We start from the raw sequence: 20,520 nt of genomic DNA, 5'->3' as shown, positions 1-20,520 counted from the left end.
ATCTAGGGTTTGATTTAATTAGGTTCCCACAGGAATTGAAGAACGAGTACTTGTTGACAGGCTCGATGCTCATGGTCTATGAATCAATTTGTGAAGAATTGCTTTTGCTTTTTGAATTATTTTCTTTCGCTTTTGCTCGAGTGCTTGTTGAAACGCTCAGAGAAAGGGAGAGAGTCGAGAATATGCAACTCACGAATAAGTCCAGAAGTTTAGGGTTTCACAACTATTTAAGTCACGAATAATGTCCATCTGAAAGAGAGTTCAGATCTTTCAACGCATGTGAGACGGAGGATCTGAACTCCCGTCTTAAATTAACTTTATTTATTTTTTCTTCTTTTCCTGTTCACAAACCCCATCGGCTCTCAAAAATTACACGAACTCCCCCTAAGATTCCATTTTGTTTTCACAAGACCCTTTTTCATTGATTGATTGTCAAAAAATTGATGATTTCATTGAAGAAAAAAAAAATTTTACTTATGCAAATGACCCCATTAACCTCACTGAAGTATATGCAATCTATAGGGGTCTTTTTGTTCCAGCAGCCTGACGAATGGGCTTGGGCAGCCGTAAAGAGAAAACGAACAAAAAATCCCCAAGTGCCTGAATTCGAAAACGAAGTTGGTTTTTATCCACGACATTATGCTTGGACTACGTATAAAAAAAATACAAGTAAAAATAAATCCTTCATGGATATGATAAACAGAAATACTATCAATACTTCAATTGATAAAACCACACACGTGCAAGTATATACAATCCAAAGTTACCAATAAGAGTCACAATTAACTCTTTTACATGATGCGTTGTTTGTTGTTGAATTTCTTTTTCAATTTTTGCTTTTATTTAACTGGTTTGTGCTTTTATGCATTTTCTTTTTTTTTCTTTTCTTTTTTGGTTTCATTTTGTCCTTTTTTTTCTTTATTCAAGAAAACCCAAAAATATTTTCTTTTTAGTTTGATTTTTTTTATTATTTGTTTTTTGGTAACTACTTTCCAATTCTATGATGACATTTGGTCTTTATTTTCAATTAACTTCCAAGACAATGTGAGCATGACAATAATTCTTTACATTATCTTTATGTTAGCCATATTTTTATGATCTTGGTAAAACTATATGCACATAGCCATCTAATATGATTTTAGATTGCAAATGTCACTTGATTTAAATTGCTAAATAAGCAGGGACGGACTTAGGATTTCAAAATGGGATGAGCTAAATTTTCCTTGCGTACAAACCTATTAAGTCCATCTCTAATACTAGGTAACTCAAACCCAAAATTTTCCGATCTAAAATAGAATTATTCATGTATATCTCATACTCAACTTTATTAATTGTTTAAAAATGATTTAACTCTAGAATAATTTTTTGTTTAATTTTTTCTTAATTTAATTTAAGTTTATATCATCATAATTTATTTTCTTGAATATTTAACTTTAAAAAAATTCAAATTTGGGAAGCAAAATTTTGATTCATAAATGGTAAAAGGAGATAAAAGATAACATATATTACCTCTAAAAGAGCATTTTCTAAATTTTTCAGGGTTCCAAGGATTTTCTACGAAACTCTACCTTACGTGGTGTCGCGGAAGCTTTGAATGGCCCCGGTGGTGGATCTCGCGCACTCCTACGGCCTGGGGGCGAAAAACAGGTTGAAAATGTGAGTGGACAAAAATAAGGTTCTGAGAAACAACTTTATAACCATAATAACCCCCATTATAAAAATTGTTAAATAAAACTAAATACGTACTCTCCATTTAAAGCATACTAAACTCAAGGCATTCTATGTAAATCATATTCAAGCTTGATAAATTTCGCTCAAAAGCACTGAAATCAAAGCTTGCATAAAACACTAAAATCAAACTTGTATAAAAGCACTGTACTCAAACCTTGCATAACTGAACAAAAATATATAAATGTATCAATGCCTGAAAAATCAGAGAAACTGATATAAAATAACTGGAAATCATAATTAAATAAAGAAAACTCAAAATCCTTTGAAAATACCACCTATTTGTACCCCTGTCATATCCGTCAATTCCCCTGGCAGGTCTCGGGTGCCACACAGTCTACCCGAGCTGCAAACTGGCGAAATCAGGGGACTATGATAAGCCTGTCCCGCCAGCAGATTCCTCGATGACACCAAGTCAGCTCGAGTCGCTCTGGTAGGATGCAGGGAACCGTAGTCAGCTTGATCCGCAATCCTGGCAGGTCTCGGGGACACAGAGTCAGCCGAGCCGCAATCCTGGCAGGTCTCGGGACACCAAGTCTGCCGAGCCACAAATTCTGGCACTCACGGTCCGAGCGTCCCCGAAACTCGTGAGACAAAGTCAAGTGCACTGACATAAACTGAAATCGGACTGGATGTCCGTAGACATCGGTCCAACTGTGGGTAATCACCAAAGAAAATGGGTACGAGGTGGGTTTAAAATAAATTCCTTTAGAAAAATCTGATTAATAACTGAAATCTCAAATTGTGCTGCTATTTCATCTGCCATAAGCCTCAAACTCTGTTTTCTATAACTCTTTAGCATGTGTAAGTAAGCAGCCCAAAACTATGAAACTATTTCTGTACTAATCATGCTCGTAAACATAATAAAACTTATTCAGATAAACTCATTTATAAAACTTATTTATATAAAATCACGATAAAATCATTAAGTAAACTCAGTTTATAAATCATTTATATAGCTCATTTAGATAAAATCATTTATGAAAGAAAGTCTACTCACAGATGGTCCGAGCTAAGTTGACCTTTCGAAGGCTGCGGGTTGACCGGACCTCTGGTGCCTGATTATCCATAAAAAATAAATCAATAATTTGCTGAATAAAAAGAATTAAATTAAACACCCTGCCCCCGGCTCCTAGAAATACGTGCATTCCAATCCAAGTTACTCCTGAGCCCACATTAGCTTTTTAGATACTTGGACCAGTTTTGGAAGGTCCGACGCTCAGCTAAGCGAGAATCTGCCAGATCGGCCGACCCGGGACTCCGTGGGTCCACGATCTCCGATGGCCAATCTGGGCTTCCCTGAAGGTTCCTTACAGAGAGGGAACCTTGTTCTGCGAGTTTGGTCCAAAACGGAAGGTCGGATTGGCCAAAATCGCGTTATCGCTTAAAATCCAAACCCTAGCTCCAGGGTTCCCGATTTCGGAGTATCCGGGACTCCGATTCGTAATCCGTTGAATCCTACACGATCCTGAAGTCATGTAGACCGACATATCCGAAATTCAGCGCGATCCGACGATTTGACGACACTGCACCCAAGAATCGAGATCCGCTAAATCCTCCGCGCTCGTGACGACACGAGGGTCACAAAACTGCACAGAATTACTTCACCATCCTCGCCCACGCGCCCCAGCACGCGCGGGCAGACTTGGGTGTCTTAAGCGATTTGGAGTCACTTTTGTTCTTGGACATACCCCAAAAAGTGACCGAAAACAGTAGTTTTGGGCAGCCGAAGTTTCAGCCAGAATTCAAGTCGAAAATTGATCGCTTTAGAGCTAAAATCGATCGAAACCCATACATCCATCAGCTAGAACGTGAAAAATAGCTCAGAAACCATACCTTACTCGATCGATTTGGTGGAGAATTGAAGGAGAAATTTGAGCTGGAAGTTGGGTTGGATTCGGACGAACATCCGTCGGAAAACATGGTTTTCCGATCAGCTCCGGGCGGCCCAAGGGGGGAGGTCGGTCAGGTTTTGACGGCGAGAGGGAGGCGGACCCGATGGTACCCACGGCGGAGATCGAGACGCCGTGTGGCGGCGGCTGGACGAGCTGGAAGGGAGGAGAGCCGCGGGAGGGTTTCGAGCGGGGAGAGAGAGGGAGGAGAGAGAAAGTGACGGGGGAGAGTAGAGAGAAAGGGATAAAAATCTGACTTTTTTCCCAAATTACCGTTTTGCCCTTCGCGATTTTTAGACCATATCTTCTTCGTTACGGCTCCGATTCGGGTCTACTCCGTGTCTACGAACTCGTTTCGCCGCGCTCTACGCAATGGCGTACGTGGAAATCCCAAATTCTTTCTCGATTAAAAAGTCAAATTTCCCCCATTAAAATATGCGATGGCAAACTTGTCTTTTTGCTTAAAGATATTTTCCTTACTTTTTAGATATTTTCTTTCTTTTTAGATATTTTATTTTGGGTTATTACAAATTGTTTCTTTGTTCTCGAAACAAAAAAGTTCATTGTTTCACCAAGTCAATGCTGGGTTTGTTATTTTATGTTGATTGAAACTTAGGGTAGGTGTGCTGGGTTCGTTATTTTATATTATAAAAAAAATAAAAAATAAAAAAAGGAACCGCTTGGGCTATAGCCCATGTTAACTAAAGGGACGGTCCGTCCTTGTAAATAAGAGCTAGTGTGACTTATATAACCCTCTTTATGTGAGCTTTTGAGCCTATGACTTTCTTTCTTGAGTGTTTATATACTATTCTTTAATTTTCTTGAGCTACAAGTCTTTATGATCTCATTATTCCTTCTTTTGGTTAAGTACTTGAGGATATTTAAATTGTTTGCTAGAACTACTTTCACTATCTATTTGAGGCATATTTCATAAACCACATGGATCCGAGGAAATGATATAGGCCTTGTTTATTTCGTTTGAGCCTTTCTAGCCAACCCGTTCATTAATTATCCCCAATTAACCCTTTGAGCCTTCTACATTGAGCCTATTCGTTTGTTTAAACCACATCACCTGTACCCGAATAACCCTTCAATATATACATCCTTACCCTTCCTAGAGAAGTAGTAAAGCATTATATTTTAAAGACATTCTCAAGAATGCAAGGACTTCAAAGAGTTTACAGAAGAAAAGAAAACAAATGTGAAAAATATTGTAAAACAAAAAAACAAAAACAAAATCAAAAGAGAAAAAAAGTGCAATATCCAAAGTGTGTCAAAACCATAAGTTAGGGGGTATGGTAACTCATCAAAAGAATTGGCAAATTCAAGAAAAGTAAAGAAGAGAAAAAGAAAAGCTCAAAATTTCGAGTCTACTCTTGCATGACACAAAGTTCAACAATCTCTCATTATCAAGGGATGCTTTATTACTGGTTCTCTAGACTTTGTTGTTTTTCATACATTTTTCTTGTTTCACCCATCACTCTAAGTCCCATTACAACTTTAGTAAAAGTCCTATTTGATCCAAGGAAAAGTGTGGTTCATCATGTGGAGAATAGGTGTGGAAGGACTATGGTCGGATGGTTTAAATATTTTTAAGTATGCGATATCTTTCCATGAGATCTTTTATTCATATCTTGTGCCTTCATTTTGATTATGTGAGTACATCCTATTGCTTTGATTCCTCTCACATATTTATGAGTGACAATAACTACTCAAATTTCGAGTGCTTTTATTGGAGTGAACATCCTTGGTGAGATTTGACGTTGAAGCTTGTTCTTATTTGGTTATTTAACTTGTGTGAAGGTTAAGTCGTGGGTCGTATTAATGTTGGCTATTTACACACTACACTCCAAGTTGTTCAATTAAAGTTTGGTTAATCCTTGGATAAAGTCTTAAGTTATTGTTGTTTATTTTTTGGAAGCAATCTAATGGTTGGTGATTATCTCTGGGATCGATATTATGAAGTCAGTTGTTTGTTGTTTGTGCTGATTCTTTGTTTTTAAGTTTTGTTTTATTCTTTTGTTTTTTTCACTGTGTATTTTTAAGTTTTGTTTTATTCTAACGGTTGGTGATTATCCACTATGTATTTTTCAAACAACGTTGCTATTAACCTAAGAACTAATCTTAGTACCATTTTGCAAATTCAATGATAATATTACAATAATACGTGTTTATTTCCCTTAACATTTATCGTTCAAAGCAATTATAATGAGTAATTAAATAATCTTATGCATTTATATTTTTACTTGGTCAAATTGGTTTAATGTCATTTTCTTAACTTTGATCAATGTCTTCCTATGTAGGCTTGTGTGTTGCAAAAACCAACTCAATTTGCATGCTAAGAAGTGTGCCACCCAGAGGTAATATGCTAGTGGCCAATTAAATAACTTCAACATATCCATGAAGCAATGATGATGAAGGAAGAAGTGCAACTAGCACAAGAACAAAAGAATTGAAAAGAATGCATGAAGTGCCACACCCATGCCAAAAGAAGAAAGGAAAAGAAGTATGGGATGGAAGCAAACAAGAAGAAATTGAATTCACATGCTTGTAAGGTGTCATCCACTCAAAAGAAGCTCAAATTCAATGCATATTATCTAAAAAGAGGATGAAAGCCACAAGTAAAGGAAGAAAAAGAGAAAACAATTCAACAATGGAATTGATTCCAACCACACTAACATAGGCAAGATGAAGTGGGAGTTAGGTATTGCATTGAAATAGGAATGATGGTGTTGGAATCCATCATGATGTTTCTCCTTCTTTGCCCTATAAATAGAGAAGTCTTCAAGCTTCAAAACACACACCAAGCTCACAATCTTCTCTTGAGCTCTCTCTCCTTTCTCCAATTCTTCTAGTTCTAAATTTCTGTTTTAGTTTTATTTTATGGGAAACTAACTCCCTAGCTAAGGCTAGGGAGAAAGCTTTTAATATGAGTGTGTAATTTTTATTAGTTTGATCCAAACTTAAGCTTTAATATGAATTTGTAGTTCTGGTTCAGATGGGATTTGTAGTTTTCTTTTTAATTAATTGATGAATGTTTGATAATCTATTTCATGGGTTCAATCATGTTTTTCCCATTGTGTAGTAAAAACTTTCATGCTTTTAAAAGATGAGATAATTACTAAGATAGATAGAATTTCAATGAAGATTATTTTTTGATAGTTTGTTGCCAATGGTACAAGTTATGCTTAGAATACTTCTAAAGGAAATTAAAAAGAGCTTTAATTATTTTGAACAACTACAATGAAAAATATTTTGTGGATCAAATTAATAAGAGTTGCATGCTTATGTTAAAAGTGGACACTCGGACTTCCGAGCTACACTGCTATACGACGCCTTCGCTTGGGTTTTACAAAGTGGTACTAACATTCAACATAAAACTACTATAGGCCGTAATCTAGGTATTAGTAACATTGTTTTTTTGGAAAGATCATCTCAACGCCAGAAAGATGATTGAAAGAATCAAAGGTAAGTTTGCTGGTTGGAAGGTCCGAACTCTTTCCAGAGCTGGGAGGCTAACCCTTATTGAGGAAAGTGTTTCTAGAATCTCCAATCATACTTTATCTTGTTTTTAAGTGTACGTAAACAAATGAACTCCACTTGTAGCAATTTTTTCTGGGGAAACCAAACAAGGATTTCTCATATTTCTTGGAAAGATATTTATATCCCAAAACAAATTGGAGGTCTGGAAGTGAGGTCTGCTTCCCATTTTAATATGGATACTTTAGCTAAGCTTGGTTGGATCTGTCTTACTAATGAGTGTAATTGGTGGGCTCAAGTTGTTAGAAGGAAATATATAAGAAAAGACAATTTCTTAGATCTTAGGAAGAAATCTTCTTATTCCTCAGCATGGCAGGCAATGCAAGATCTGTCCTTAATATGGGAGGCAGGTGGATAGTGGAAAATGGTAAGTCCATTTCTTTTTAGACTACCCATTGGTTTTTATTTTCCCTCTCATTCCTCCTACCCTAAGGGGCAATCTAAATCTTAATTTGGTGGTCTATGAGTTCTTGACCAATCAAAACTGGGATAAAGACAAACTTAAAGTAGTTCTTATTGAAGACATTGTTTATAAAACTATTTCTATCCCCTCCCCATTTCCCCTTTGGAAGATCAATTAATCTAAGGTCCTGACCGAGTGGTCCATTTTCTATTAAAAATGCTTATAATGTGCAGATGCAGGAAGCTAGTTGCCATCCTCAAGCTGCTTTGTTGAAGAAATTTCGGGGTCTCACGATCCCTCCTAAAGCTAAGACTTTCTCTTGATTACTTATTAGAAAAGGACTTCAAGTCCGAAGCCATTTACATCGATTCATTCCTCATATAAATCCTGAGTGCCCCATGTGTAATAATCAATGTTAAACCATCTCCCATCTCATTTTCACTTGTCATTTCCCTGAAAGCGTTTGTAGTAAGTGGCGAATTCAGGAATTTTCATTCTGGAGGTCAACATGTAAAAAAATTTAAAAAAAAAATCTATACAAAATAGCCCCATCAAAATGAAACGATAAAATAATAATTCATAGTTAATAGATAAAACCATACAAACTAACAAATACAATCTAATAAATAAAAAAACATACAAACTAACAAAACCCTAATTTATTCACATTAACCAAAATAAAACCCCAACAACAACTAATCAAGAAAAATAAAAATATATAAGAATATTCATTAATTAACAAACACAAAAATTAATCCAATTTACTAAGATACAATCTAATTAAAGAGAACAAATACAATCTAATAAAAAACCTAATTCTTTAATAGAAAAAACCCTAATTTATTCAAACTAACAAACACAAAAATTAATCCAGTTAATTCTTTTTAATCAAACAAAAGAGTTAAAATATAGTAGACTTTGCTTAAGAGGATGAATATGCAATTGAATCTAATATAAGAAGAAAATTGAAGAACATGGCAGAAACCATGCCCTGAAGTCCTTTACAATCGATCTTCTAAGATTTAGCAGGTACTCATGTTTCCTCTCAAATTAAATGATAGTGATCCTTCAAGTGTTCATTCATCAATTTCTTGGTAAAGCTTGTTTTTTTTCTTTTTTTTGAAAAAAAAAATCTTCATTCTTCTCTCTATAGATGCTACAAGAAATTCATTAATATCTTTTAATAGCGCAAGATATATAAATTTCATGTATCATCGGCATTTCTAACTATTAAAAAAGAATACCTAAAAATACAATTGATTCTTTTTCTCTTCTTTTGAAATCCACTGGGGAGTAAGAAATACTAGCAACTCTCGTTGTTGGACAAAGGCTACTGCACGGGAACAGAAACAAAAAAGCAATTAGGTGAATTAGTTAATCGCCCAAAATATATTTAAGTACAATTGCTTACTTCTGTCAAATGGTGGTAGGTGTGATGCCTCTGTTTTTTTCGTTCAAAGCCCTTAAGTGGAAGGACGTCGTTTTGATGTATAGGGAGACATGAAAAACGTAGGTGCGGTTGGCGGATTCTGGGAAGTCCAGGCGCTCCCCTTTGGGGCATTTCGACAAACACTTCGCAGAGTCAAATTTTTCCCCTCTAATGGTGGATTCTGGGGTTGCGAGGGTCAATTGACCCCCTTTGCTCCTATGTGGATCTGCCCCTCTAACCTTGCACCCGATACCACCCCTGCAAATTTTGATTTTTGCCCTGGTTGTGTACTTTCCCAACTACTGCTAATATTAAAGGGCCTGATATCCTTAGTGAAGTTTTGTTGTTGTGTTGGCAAATCTGTGAAGCTAGAAATAACCTCATTTTCAGAGATTTACCCCCTCATCCTGTTAAGGTTCTTACTGTGGTTGGTCATATTGGGGTGTTTTATTGGCATCACATTTTTAAGAAGTTGGTGGGAACAAAAACCCCCTCAACATATTAAGTGGCACCCACCCCTTTCTGGTTGGTTGAAGTTAAACTTTGATGGTTCTGTTCGTAACAATTTTGCAGCAACATGATTTGTTATTCGAGATTTTAAGAGTCATGTCTTACTAGCTGGTGCCAAGAATATTGGAGATGGCGTAAAGTTTTAGTGGAAGGGGATTCCAAGATTATTATTGACTGCCCTCGGAAACCAAGCACTTCGAAGCCTTAAACTTCTAGTTAAGGACGTCCACTTGCTTAGCTCTTTTTGTGAGTCTCCGTTCACCCATGTCCACCGGGAAGCTAACTTCACAGCTGATGCTATTGCAAACGTGGGCCATGGTTTTCATCCTTCTAAATTGTAGGAACATGGGCTGCCTTTAAGTTATTCACTTCCCTTTTATTTTGACCTTTTTTGGGCTTGGGTGCTCTCGTGATTTTTGCTTATAATTTTCCTTGTCCTAAAAAAAACGAACTTTAAAAACAGTGGGTTTAAATTGGCGCTTAATTATCCAAATTTACCAAAATACCCTCTTGTGTAAATAGGAATTCACATTTTAAAAAAAATAAGTTTAGTATGATAAGGGTCTCTTAACAATCATAAAGATTAGGCAAAAAGCCGTAACTAAACATGTGCCCCTCACGTGGAGAGACATTTTGGTCCAATATTTGCATCAAAGATAGCAATGACAAACCGTTTTTCACATAAGCACTTCATTGGGTACCAAAAGAGACAATTAAGTCAAGAAAAAGTACCAAAACATGCATCTGTTTGCATATAATCACACTCTCAGAGCTTTCTGCAATGACCTGCAAAGCTGCAACACAAACCATCTTCGATTAGTATAGTTGGAAACAACAGCTACATGCATAAAACTGCAGAATGAGATGACAAATGCAAGATCATTTTTCTATGTTTGGGCAATTTGGGTATTTTAATGGATGTTTTCGCAAATACGCAACGACGATCGGGATTTATGTCATTTCAGTAGAATGAATTGTGAGTTTTGGCTCTATCTTTCCCACAGGTTGCCATCCCATATTCAAAGACTTCATACCTGCTTGCATTTGAGGAATGAGAGAACATACTCAGTTTTCCTAACTTGCCTCCTTTTTCTTTGTAAGAAATACTGAAATTTATCATCTTAAGAATCATGAGAATTTAGCATCTCAGAGTCGTATGTGTGATCTTCATGATCAGTCAGATATCAAGTTATCGTCACATCCACAGAGTGACAGTTGAAGAATCCAAGCAAACAGATAAATCTGAATCCTATTCCAGGTTCATGGCATTTCTCCAAAGAAGCTCCAGAGGGATCCAGCAGCAGAGATGAGATCGGCGCCCTCAAAGGCGTGTTTCTCTACAAGAAGTTCCACAGGGACCAAACCCTCTTCACAACTGATCAGGCCTCTTGCAATCAAGTGTATTATTCAGTCACACAAATACTTTTATCAGTTTCTAGTGTAAATCAAAATTTATTTATTTATTTTTTGTACTCAGTCTCATAGATCCAGTTGGGAAAGAATGTGAGCAACTCTAGTCTATGAACAAGGTGCAAGTCTGTAAACAGTTTTTGATTGAATGGTAAAAAAATTTATTACACATGTTCTCAAGAGGGGCTGCATTATGTGGTGAATATCTTAGTTGAAGAAATAGATAATATACTGATCTGAATAATCTTGACATTTTCTTATCACTAAATAAATATTATAGTTCAAAGAAAAAAGTCAGAACCTACAAAGCAAGTTCTTGCAGAAAAGGTTTTCAAAGTACAAGAGATGACCAACTAACTTAATTACATCACAAACTAGTAGTATGTGTGTACTTATAAAGCACCTGTAATGTTGTATATAACAAGTCAACATGCAAACACCATCTAATTGATTTTGTCCTGGGTGGTGGGGCACAGTTTTGGCTCTTCTGGAGTATAAAATAATTGAAACTTAAAATATTCATAATCTGTTTGCATATTTATGTGTGTGTTTGTTTTTCCATATGAGGTCAAACAATAGATTTGGAAGGATTCTCTGATGTAACTTCCATGTTAGAAGAAAACAAATGGGAAGGTAGAAATTTTTTAAGTACATATGCCAATGCAATGTATATAAAATTAGTTTCTTTTATTCATCCTGAAAGCACAAAGAAGATTAGTGTTACAAGCAACCCAGCTTTGTGGAAGTTTGAGTGATCAGAATGATATAGATCCCTCACAAAGAATTTTCCTCTAAATGCAAGTGATGATTTGAAATCATACCAGAAATATTATAAATAAAATATACAGATCCTACTGTATGGTAAACACTTTTACCTCTTATGATCTCTAAGGATTGGACTGATTAGATTGCTTGAATTTTGAACAGAGGATTTTTCAAGATGGATTGAGTGCCCGGTAGATGGTTCTGAGTCACACCAATACATTGCACACTTTTCCGTTTAGACAAGATAGACAGAGCTTCCAACCAAATAGATTGCTCTATTCATACATTATAAGATTTAGTACTCTTCATAGATTCCGTGGTTTAGACAAACAGGGGAAACAAACCTCAAAGAAGTTTCGCTACATAATCTCACTGCCGACTGGATCAACTGAAAAATGAAGCGAAAGTGTTTTCCGAGTGATTTTATCAAACTTAGACTTCCATATCTGCAATTTTGTAAAATTTCCAAATATTAATGAAATGTCGGCCGACTGCAATGGAGACAAATCTAAGAGCTATAATTCCAAAATGTGTCTGCACCTCAAATTAGGCAAGAATCAAACTCTATACTAGCTGGTATAAAATATTGGGAAGGATGTTGCTTCCAACCTCTCCTTTTCAGAATATAGGTATGATACATCTTCTACTTCAGATTCGTAATCCGCATTAGTCAATCCCTGTTTATGTACATTAAATGTCAGACCAATAAATTGAGAAAAATACTAAACTATTCAAAGGAAAGTTGATAAAGCAGAAACTAAAGAAATGGAAGCCTAAAGCACAGAGTGTTGGTGTTTTCATGTCAGGGCATACATGGCAGTAAGGCACTACATGCTCATTGAGTACTTGCAAGTAGAAAGGGTTCTCGTAAAACTTCCCAATGTCTTCTTTTCTCTTGGAAACGCATGTAGACAGCATGTATATACTTGTCGATATTTTCATTGCAGATACGTCCTATAAATGTGATCGAACATATAAGGCCATGTTTTAATTAAAATCAGACAACAGAAAAACGATTAAACTGAAACAAGTATTTGAGTTTCGAAAGTTTGAGACAGCATTGTTTTGACAATTGATTTATACAAGTAAAGCTCACCTAATGATACTGCAAGAATGCCTCGCATTTGATACTGGGTTGTATAAAGAAAATCCAGCATTTCCTTCTCTTCCTCGTCAGATAAATCCTCCTTTGCTTTCAGTAGGCATATGTGATCAACGACCTTTCTGAGTAAAATGGAAATTAGAGAAATGTTATATTGCGCGTGCCAGATTGGGGAACCATATCCAATAAGTATTCAACTAATAAAACGAACTTAAACACAAAATTATAAATGTTGCTTTGTGCTTACCATTCACCTCATAACATGAGAAGGATCACATTTTCTGACCACATTAACAACTGAATATAACAACTAATGCAACAAGTAACGCCCCTCGGCTACATCACATGGTTAGCTAAAGTGTTACAAAAATGCAGCATTAACCCAAAGAGAAAATACAAAAGAATGCAACTTTCAGATATGGTAAAGCCAATCTCAAAGTTATACAAGTTAAAATGCAAAACCCCAAATTGGGTAAAATTACATTTATGTCTACCTCTTAAATTTATTCGTCAAAGAAAATGAAAAAAGTTGGAAGAGCAATGCACATTGAGGCTTGAGCTCTGCTCCTCCGCAGCCGAAACTGTCACTCCCCGATTCATTTTCCTCCCCAACCACTCATAAAATATTCACTGAATTAAAAGAAATATATATCCAAAGAATGAAATTCGTATTACCGTTAAAAGGGGCACGGCGGGAGACGATTGGTAAACGGCGGTGAGGGTTTCTGAGTACGGAGCACTGAGATTGAATGAGCTTGCTTTACTATATGTGGATCTCTCTGACTCTGAGTGTGATTTTATATCAATCAAGAATAAGGAGGACGATCTCCTCCAGTACAAAATGTGTGGACAAGGGTAAAAACCGAACTTTAAAATTGCCGCTTAGTTATTCACATTTACCAAAATACCCTCTTGTGTAATATGAATTCACATTTTCTTAAAATAAGTTTAGTTTACCATAGTGGTAAGCTAGCCCCCTCGCCCCTCATGGTCACCTCTTCGACACCCAATACTGTCAATATCCAGGAATTATAAACGTTTAACCTCTTTTTTAGTGGAGATTGAGGGCTAGACCAAACAGTAATGTGCCTTAAAACTTCCGATTTTAATTTTTGTTTGGAGATCTACTTATTAATCTCGCATATATAGCTACAAGCACACAAATTTAAAACCCAATCATATTGTTTAATATTTCATCATATCATATTTAATTTACAACATGAAGTTCCGATCGACAAGTTGAGGAGGATATACTTGCATTAAGGAGGATATATGATGAGAAAACCTAAATACTTAACGCATATTACCATACTTTTGACTTGTACATTAATTCGAATATGAAATTGTGGTCTAAAAAATGTATGATATGGAAAAAAAATAATTATATAAAATGAGTATATATCCACCTTCAGCCATGGCAAAAGTGTTCATTGTACAAAATATATGGCAAATACTTAAGAGCACACTACGTCAAATACAAGAGCACAAGAAGGAGCTTCAACGAAAGAAAATAGTTTGAAACAGAAAACAAAAACCAAAAAGACATTCAAGTCACAAATTAACAATAAAAACAAGAAGCCACAAAAGGAGCTTTTCACTGTCGACAAGTTGGCATAACCCAAATTTCTGGTTGCTTAGTCCTCGCCAACAGGGTCATAGCAGTTGTCGTGTAAGGCTTTGAAATGCTTTGAGTTTTGATGTTATACACGCCAAAATCTTCAAGTACCCAAGACGAACGTTGATAATCTGAGGTGAAGTATATGCAGTTGGGCTGACATCCTGGCAATTTTGAAGCCAAAACAAACATGGAAGAATTATCACCCAAAAAAAGGGCAGCATCATCCAAGGTTTCTTTCTCAATCAACTCATGCTTATCAAAATTTAGTTCGAAAATTTCAAATTTAAATGTGACAGCCTTCTCATCTGGCCAATTACCTTCCCAAATTTTATACCTTTTCACGATCAAAAACCCTTTCTCATTGGAATCCACAATATATGTCTTGTTAGCGCGGCTTTGTGAACCAAACCCTTCCATAGGTGTCAAGCTTCCCCACTTTACTTCCAATTCACTTATAATTTCAGAAAGTTCAATTGTATCCCGAGCATCAAAACTTAAAATTCTATCATCATTATGTAGACAATAAAATTTATCTCCAAGGTGAACAACTTCATGAAATCGTCGGAATTCGTAATCATCCGCCAAATTAAAATTAATATACGACCACTCTGTATCTTTACCAGGTCTGATAACAGCGAAATTAGAAAAAAAATCTGTATATGACCGTAACAATAAAATCATGTGCATTTAAAATTGGGTCTGCTGAAATTGTAGCCTTATACACATGATAATCGGGTTCTCTAAAGTCGTACATACGCGCTAGTGGAGGAAGGCGAATGATTGAATTTTCTTTCTCTTTACATCCTTCAACCATAGAGAATGGATTCATTAAGGTCACAACGAAGTTCTCATCCAGAGTTATTAGCCATCCTTTTGAAGACCCACATAATCGCTTACTCGGAAGTCTTAATTGTAAATCAAGAACCTTATTATTCATGACGTTATTAAGTTCCATGTATCTTCTTTGTCACTAGAAATTAAGAGCATTGGAGCTGTGTGTCGACTTTGGCTCCGACTATTCTTTGCTACACCATTCCATGTCTTACAAACAACACTAAGTGCTCGTTTGGCATTGCTTATTTGGGGTAATAAGTGATTTTAAAAAAATTTTGAGAAGCTCAACCCGTTTGGTAAACTGTGAGAAAATCACTTATTGTTAAAAATTGCTGTGAGAGAAAGCTATAAAGGAAAGCAGCTAATGAGGTGCTTTCATTTTCTGATTATGCAGAAATCAGTTTCGAAAAGGCGCTGGGTTTAATGATTATGCGGCAATCATTTTCTGATTATGCATAAAATCAATACCAACAACACTTTTAACAAAAATTTTACCAAACGCCAAACTGCTTTCTCTCACAGCAAATCTGACAGCGATTATTTTCACAGCACAGCAATGCCAAACTGGCCCTAAATGCCAAATAGTCTGAAATTGATTCTAATCTCTCTAAAACTAGATCTAATAGGTCCTTAGGCAAATTTTCCCAATCTGAAAAGACAAACGGGAAAAATTGAATTAGACAGATGAAGAACAGAAAGTTCAACAAACTCAAATATTCCCAATTTGAAAAGACAAACGGGTAAAACCAGACTGAGCCATAGCTAAAACGCCTCCAAAATAGAAAAAATTGGAATATTATTACAGCAAAATTTTAGATTAAAAGAAAGATATATAAGTAATAGAAAAATAAGAATAATTTCTTGGAAAAGTAATACCTGAATCCATAGCTGTTTTCTTTTTGGGTTTATTTAATTGATAATTTGATATGCCTTTTTATTAAATTAATAAATAATAATTTTTGTTAGATGAATTGATGATGTTATATATTAATAGATAGACTACAGACAAAAGATCCTTATATGTTTTAATTTTATTCCCTTATAATTTTACAAAAACTAAATTAAATCCTCATTCAAATATTACCCTTTCCGGTAGAAGTTAAATTTTAGAAATATTCTCCAAAATAGTAGTACTTTTCCAAGGTCTGGAGCAATATTTTTTTAAAATTAAATTTATGTTATTAAGTTATTAGTACCTAATTTATTGGTTGATAAAGAGATATAGTTGAGGGTCCTTACTTATCGATCAAAATAAGGGAGACGCGCTACTAGAGCTTGTGGTAGCGCGTGGGCAGCATGGTGGCCTGGCATTATGTTCTTAAATAATCCTTGTGTTGTCACGAGCACGTAGGAATGCTCAGATTTCGATTCGGACATCGTTTGAACTCCGAACGGATTTCGCCTATTGTGCGTTATTCGGGTTCGATATGTTTGAACTGTTGGATTGCTTCCAATTTAATATATATTGATCTAGACGGTCGTAGAATCGTGTAGGATTTCACGGATTGTGAATCGGACTCCCGGATATTCCGATTCGGTTTTCCAAAGTTTAATAAAACGATATCCGTACGATTGAGCGATCGTGATTAATCCAACCGTCCGATTTAGGCTAAACTCTCAGAACATGGTTATTAAAATATGCAGAACCTATAAAAACTCACGAATTGACAATTGGAGGTCGTGGACCCCACGAGGTCCCGAGTTAAGGAAATTTATCGTTTTACGAGTCTCGGGTCTTTTTAGACTGTTCTATTCTTTGGAAATGCTTAAGTGGGCATAGGAATTATTTTAAATTGGTTCACGCATTTTTAAGAGCCGGGGGTCAGGGTTTTAAATTAAATTATTATGCTGAGCAATTTTTATTAATTACATATCTATAATGGCTTTAATAGGTACTGTAGTACCAACTGATCCACATGAGGGACCCTCAAAGGGTTAAAGCAGGTCGGACGCACAGTGAGTGGACATTTATTTTCTAAACGGTTTTATTCAAACAAAATTTCATAAATTGATTTTGAATGGATTATTTATGGTTATTACTTTCCAAGCAGGTATACTGGAATTTATGTATTTCTTTATTGTATACTGTTATATTCTAATGCGAATAGCTTGGAAAGTAGGAAATGTGGTTTTATCCAGATTGAATGATTTGATGAGGAATGAAATGGTAATTTTCTAAGAAAGGCATGTATTTTATTTTAAACCACCATAGGTACCCAAATTGTTGCCTTTGGTTATAATGATGTCTACGGACATCCTAGTTGCCTTCGGTTGAGTCAGCGCACGTTTGACAACGCCCCACGAGTTTCGAGGATGCCCAAATCATATGGTGCGAGGAATGCAGCTTAGGTGGACCAAGTGTCCTTGGAGTCTTGCGAGGATTACGACTCGGGTGGACCTTGTGTTACCGAGACCTGCGAAGACGTGTCACAAATTGTGACGCGAGGAATTGACGGAATTTAAGGAATTGACGGATATATGATGGGTACAAGTAGGTGGTAGGAAATTATTTCTTTTTAATAATCTCAAATATTTTGTTGATGTTTTGCTGAATGTATGATCAGCTATATATATATATATATATATATATATATGAGGATATGTATGCCTGGATTTTTATACGAATATTGAACATAGATATGGTTGAATTTTCTAAATGTTTTAACAGAGTGATTAGTATGTTGATATTCTATGTTCTAAAACATTATTTTTGTCCACTCACGTTTTTCAATGTTTTGTGCCCCTATATAGTAGTCGTGTACCAGGACGTCACCACAGGGCTGTCACTATTCTCCATCCTTCTATTCCGCTACGTAGGATTTCCTTTGTAATTACGTTGTTTCTTTGAAAATTCTGAACTTAGTTGCTCTGTAGAATTGCCCAAGGATTTTTGTATAGGCTGAGGCCGTTTATGTTGGCTGAATTGTTCGGTGTAAATTGATAGCATGCTAGCAGTTGAGATATTTTTATTTATGCTTTCTTGACAGGTTGAAATTTTGGAAAAAGTGCAATTTACAATGGAAACTCTTCCGAATTTTCGGCAGAAGTAAATTTAAAATAAATTTGGATTTTAGTAAAAAGGGCACTAGGTGTCGAACACGCACAGAGTCTGGCACGATTCCAAAGTGGAATTTGGGTCGTGTCCTATCAACTTGGTATCAGAGCATTAGGTTTAAATTCTTGTAGACTATGTACTTTGTGTGCAATCTGGTTTTGATGAATTTTTGATCTTGTGACAGAATTAAAGGCTCTAAATGTGGTGGCACTCGTAGAGGGACTAGACGGTCACTCCGACTTTAAGGACAGAATCCCTCACCTGAACTGGAGAATTTTCCTATTCCTGAACTGGCACCGGAACCTGCCAAGCAATCAGGAGAGTATCGAGAGAGGAAGTTGATGATTCAGTCTATTTTGTCTGCCAAAGATACTGCGATGGAGAGCTTTAGGACTGACCTCCGCACCTTTTTCCTGATGCTTAGGTTCATACTTGAGTATTGGTTGGCCCATTTTGTACTTCGTTAGTTTCTTTTTATTTGGTCACCACATATGGTAGAACTATCTTAGTTATTATTTCTTTTGGTGGATCCTTAGGCCATTGCTTGGCCCCATTTTGTAGTAAACTTTTGCCCACCTATACATATGATATCTCTTGGAAGTTATCCTTTTATGATGCCCATTCTTCTAATAAAAATCTTTGTTTTATTATGAAATGTTTCTTTGCGGCGGACTATCTCTCTACCATTTCCCAAACCGTTGGGTAATATTTTTTCAAAAATCGATTGATTGGCGAATCATGGACACGACCATTTTGGTCACTTAACTTGTGCGGCCCCTTCCCCAACACTTGGTGAACGAGAAATGGCCCTTCCCAAGTTGGAGACCACTTGCCAAATTTTGGATCCTTTGATCCCACCAGAAGAATGGTCTTTCATACTAAATCTCCGACCCCAAAACTGTTGGCCTCGGTTCTCTTGTCGTATGCTCGAGCCACGACCACTTTTTGGGCCTTCAATCTATCTAGAGCGCCCAACCTGACCTCGTTGAGGTCGTCTAACTCTTGTACCATGGCTTGCTCATATTTGTCCTCACTCCATTCGGCATGGCGAACGACCCTTAGGGACTTAAACGAAATCTCAAGTGGCAAGATGGCATCATGGCCGTAGGTGAGGACGAATGGCGTTGTTTGCGTGGCAGACCTCTTCGAGGTTCTATACGCCCATAAAGAGTTGGAAAGAAGAGTGCCATTCCTTGAGATTTTTATCGATCATTTTTTCCAAAATCCCTTTTATCACCTTATTACTAGCCTCCGCTTGGCCATTTGATTGGGGATTATATGGGGTGGATTGAACCATCCTAATTCCCCAATTCCTTGCGGCGACTTGAACAGCTTTGCCCATGAAAGCCGTTCCTCGGTCAGTCATGATGGACTGGGGCAAGCCAAATCGGTGAATGATATTCTTCTCAATGAATTCTATCACCTCGACTTGGGTAACTTGCTTGACTGGGACGGCCTCCACCCACTTTGTGAAAAAATCGATGGCCACCAATATGTACTTATGGCCCTTGGATGACTTTGGGTGGATTTGGCCAATCACATCCATTGCCCAACCTTTGAAAGGCCAAGCCTTGACAATGGGATTCATTGGTCCGGCCAGGACATGTTGGATCGGCCCATGTTTTTGACAATCTTTGCAACCCTTGGCATATTCAATGCAATCTTTGAGGATAGTTGGCCAATAATAGTCGTGCCTCCTTAAAAGCCACCTCATCTTGATGTCAGCTTGATGGGCACCGCATTTCCCTTCATGGACCTCGGTCATTGCTATGAGTTGTTCCTTTTTTTCCCAACATTTCATGAGCAAGTCATCGGAACCTATGCGGAACAATACTTCATCTCTTATCACATAATATTGGGCCTTTCGCCGAACTTGTTGGCTATGCGACCAATTTGGATTTTTCAAATATTGCACGATGTCGTGCCTCCACGGAGGGCAATATGTAATGTCTTAACTTGGTCGCGGTAAAGTATAGGGCCAAGCAAAGTTTCTCCACATGAGAATATTTCCTCTCGGTGGCCGTTAGAATTCAGCTAAGGTAGTATACCGTTTGCTCTTTCTTCCCATCATTGTCTTGGGCTAGCAAACTTCCGATTGAATTCTCCGCGGCCGAAATATATAATTTCAAAGGTTGGCCCCGCTTTGGCGGAATAAGTACCGTAGGGTTGGCCAAATATTCTTTAATGGCGTCGAATGCCTTTTGGCGAATCTCTTCCCACCGAAATTTCTCTTC

At 36.7% G+C, this 20,520-nt stretch overlaps 1 protein-coding gene and 1 long non-coding RNA gene across 2 annotated transcripts; both read right to left on the bottom strand.

Annotated features, from left to right (window-relative positions):
* Window positions 1-10,015: 10,015 nt before the first annotated feature.
* Window positions 10,016-12,628, bottom strand: LOC117627018. Its single transcript, XR_004585703.1, has 4 exons — window positions 12,491-12,628; window positions 12,218-12,354; window positions 12,022-12,123; window positions 10,016-10,296 (listed from the first exon to the last, which is right to left on the bottom strand). It is a non-coding gene; the product is annotated as an uncharacterized LOC117627018 (long non-coding RNA).
* Window positions 12,629-14,185: 1,557 nt separating this feature from the next.
* Window positions 14,186-15,310, bottom strand: LOC117627017 (putative F-box protein At2g16290). Its single transcript, XM_034358885.1, has one exon. It carries the CDS (start codon window positions 15,082-15,084, stop codon window positions 14,374-14,376), a length of 711 nt encoding a protein of 236 aa, XP_034214776.1. The 5' UTR covers window positions 15,085-15,310; the 3' UTR covers window positions 14,186-14,373.
* Between the last annotated feature and the right edge of the window lie 5,210 nt (window positions 15,311-20,520).

Source organism: Prunus dulcis, chromosome 5 (genome assembly GCF_902201215.1).
Source record: "Prunus dulcis chromosome 5, ALMONDv2, whole genome shotgun sequence".
NCBI lineage: Eukaryota > Viridiplantae > Streptophyta > Magnoliopsida > Rosales > Rosaceae > Prunus > Prunus dulcis.
This window is presented reverse-complemented; position numbering and strand designations above follow the sequence as displayed.

What these genes read in the sequence shown, in the direction of transcription:
- LOC117627017 (XM_034358885.1), bottom strand. Translation starts at nt 15,084, where the DNA reads ATGCACATGATTTTATTGTTACGGTCATATACAGATTTTTTTTCTAAT.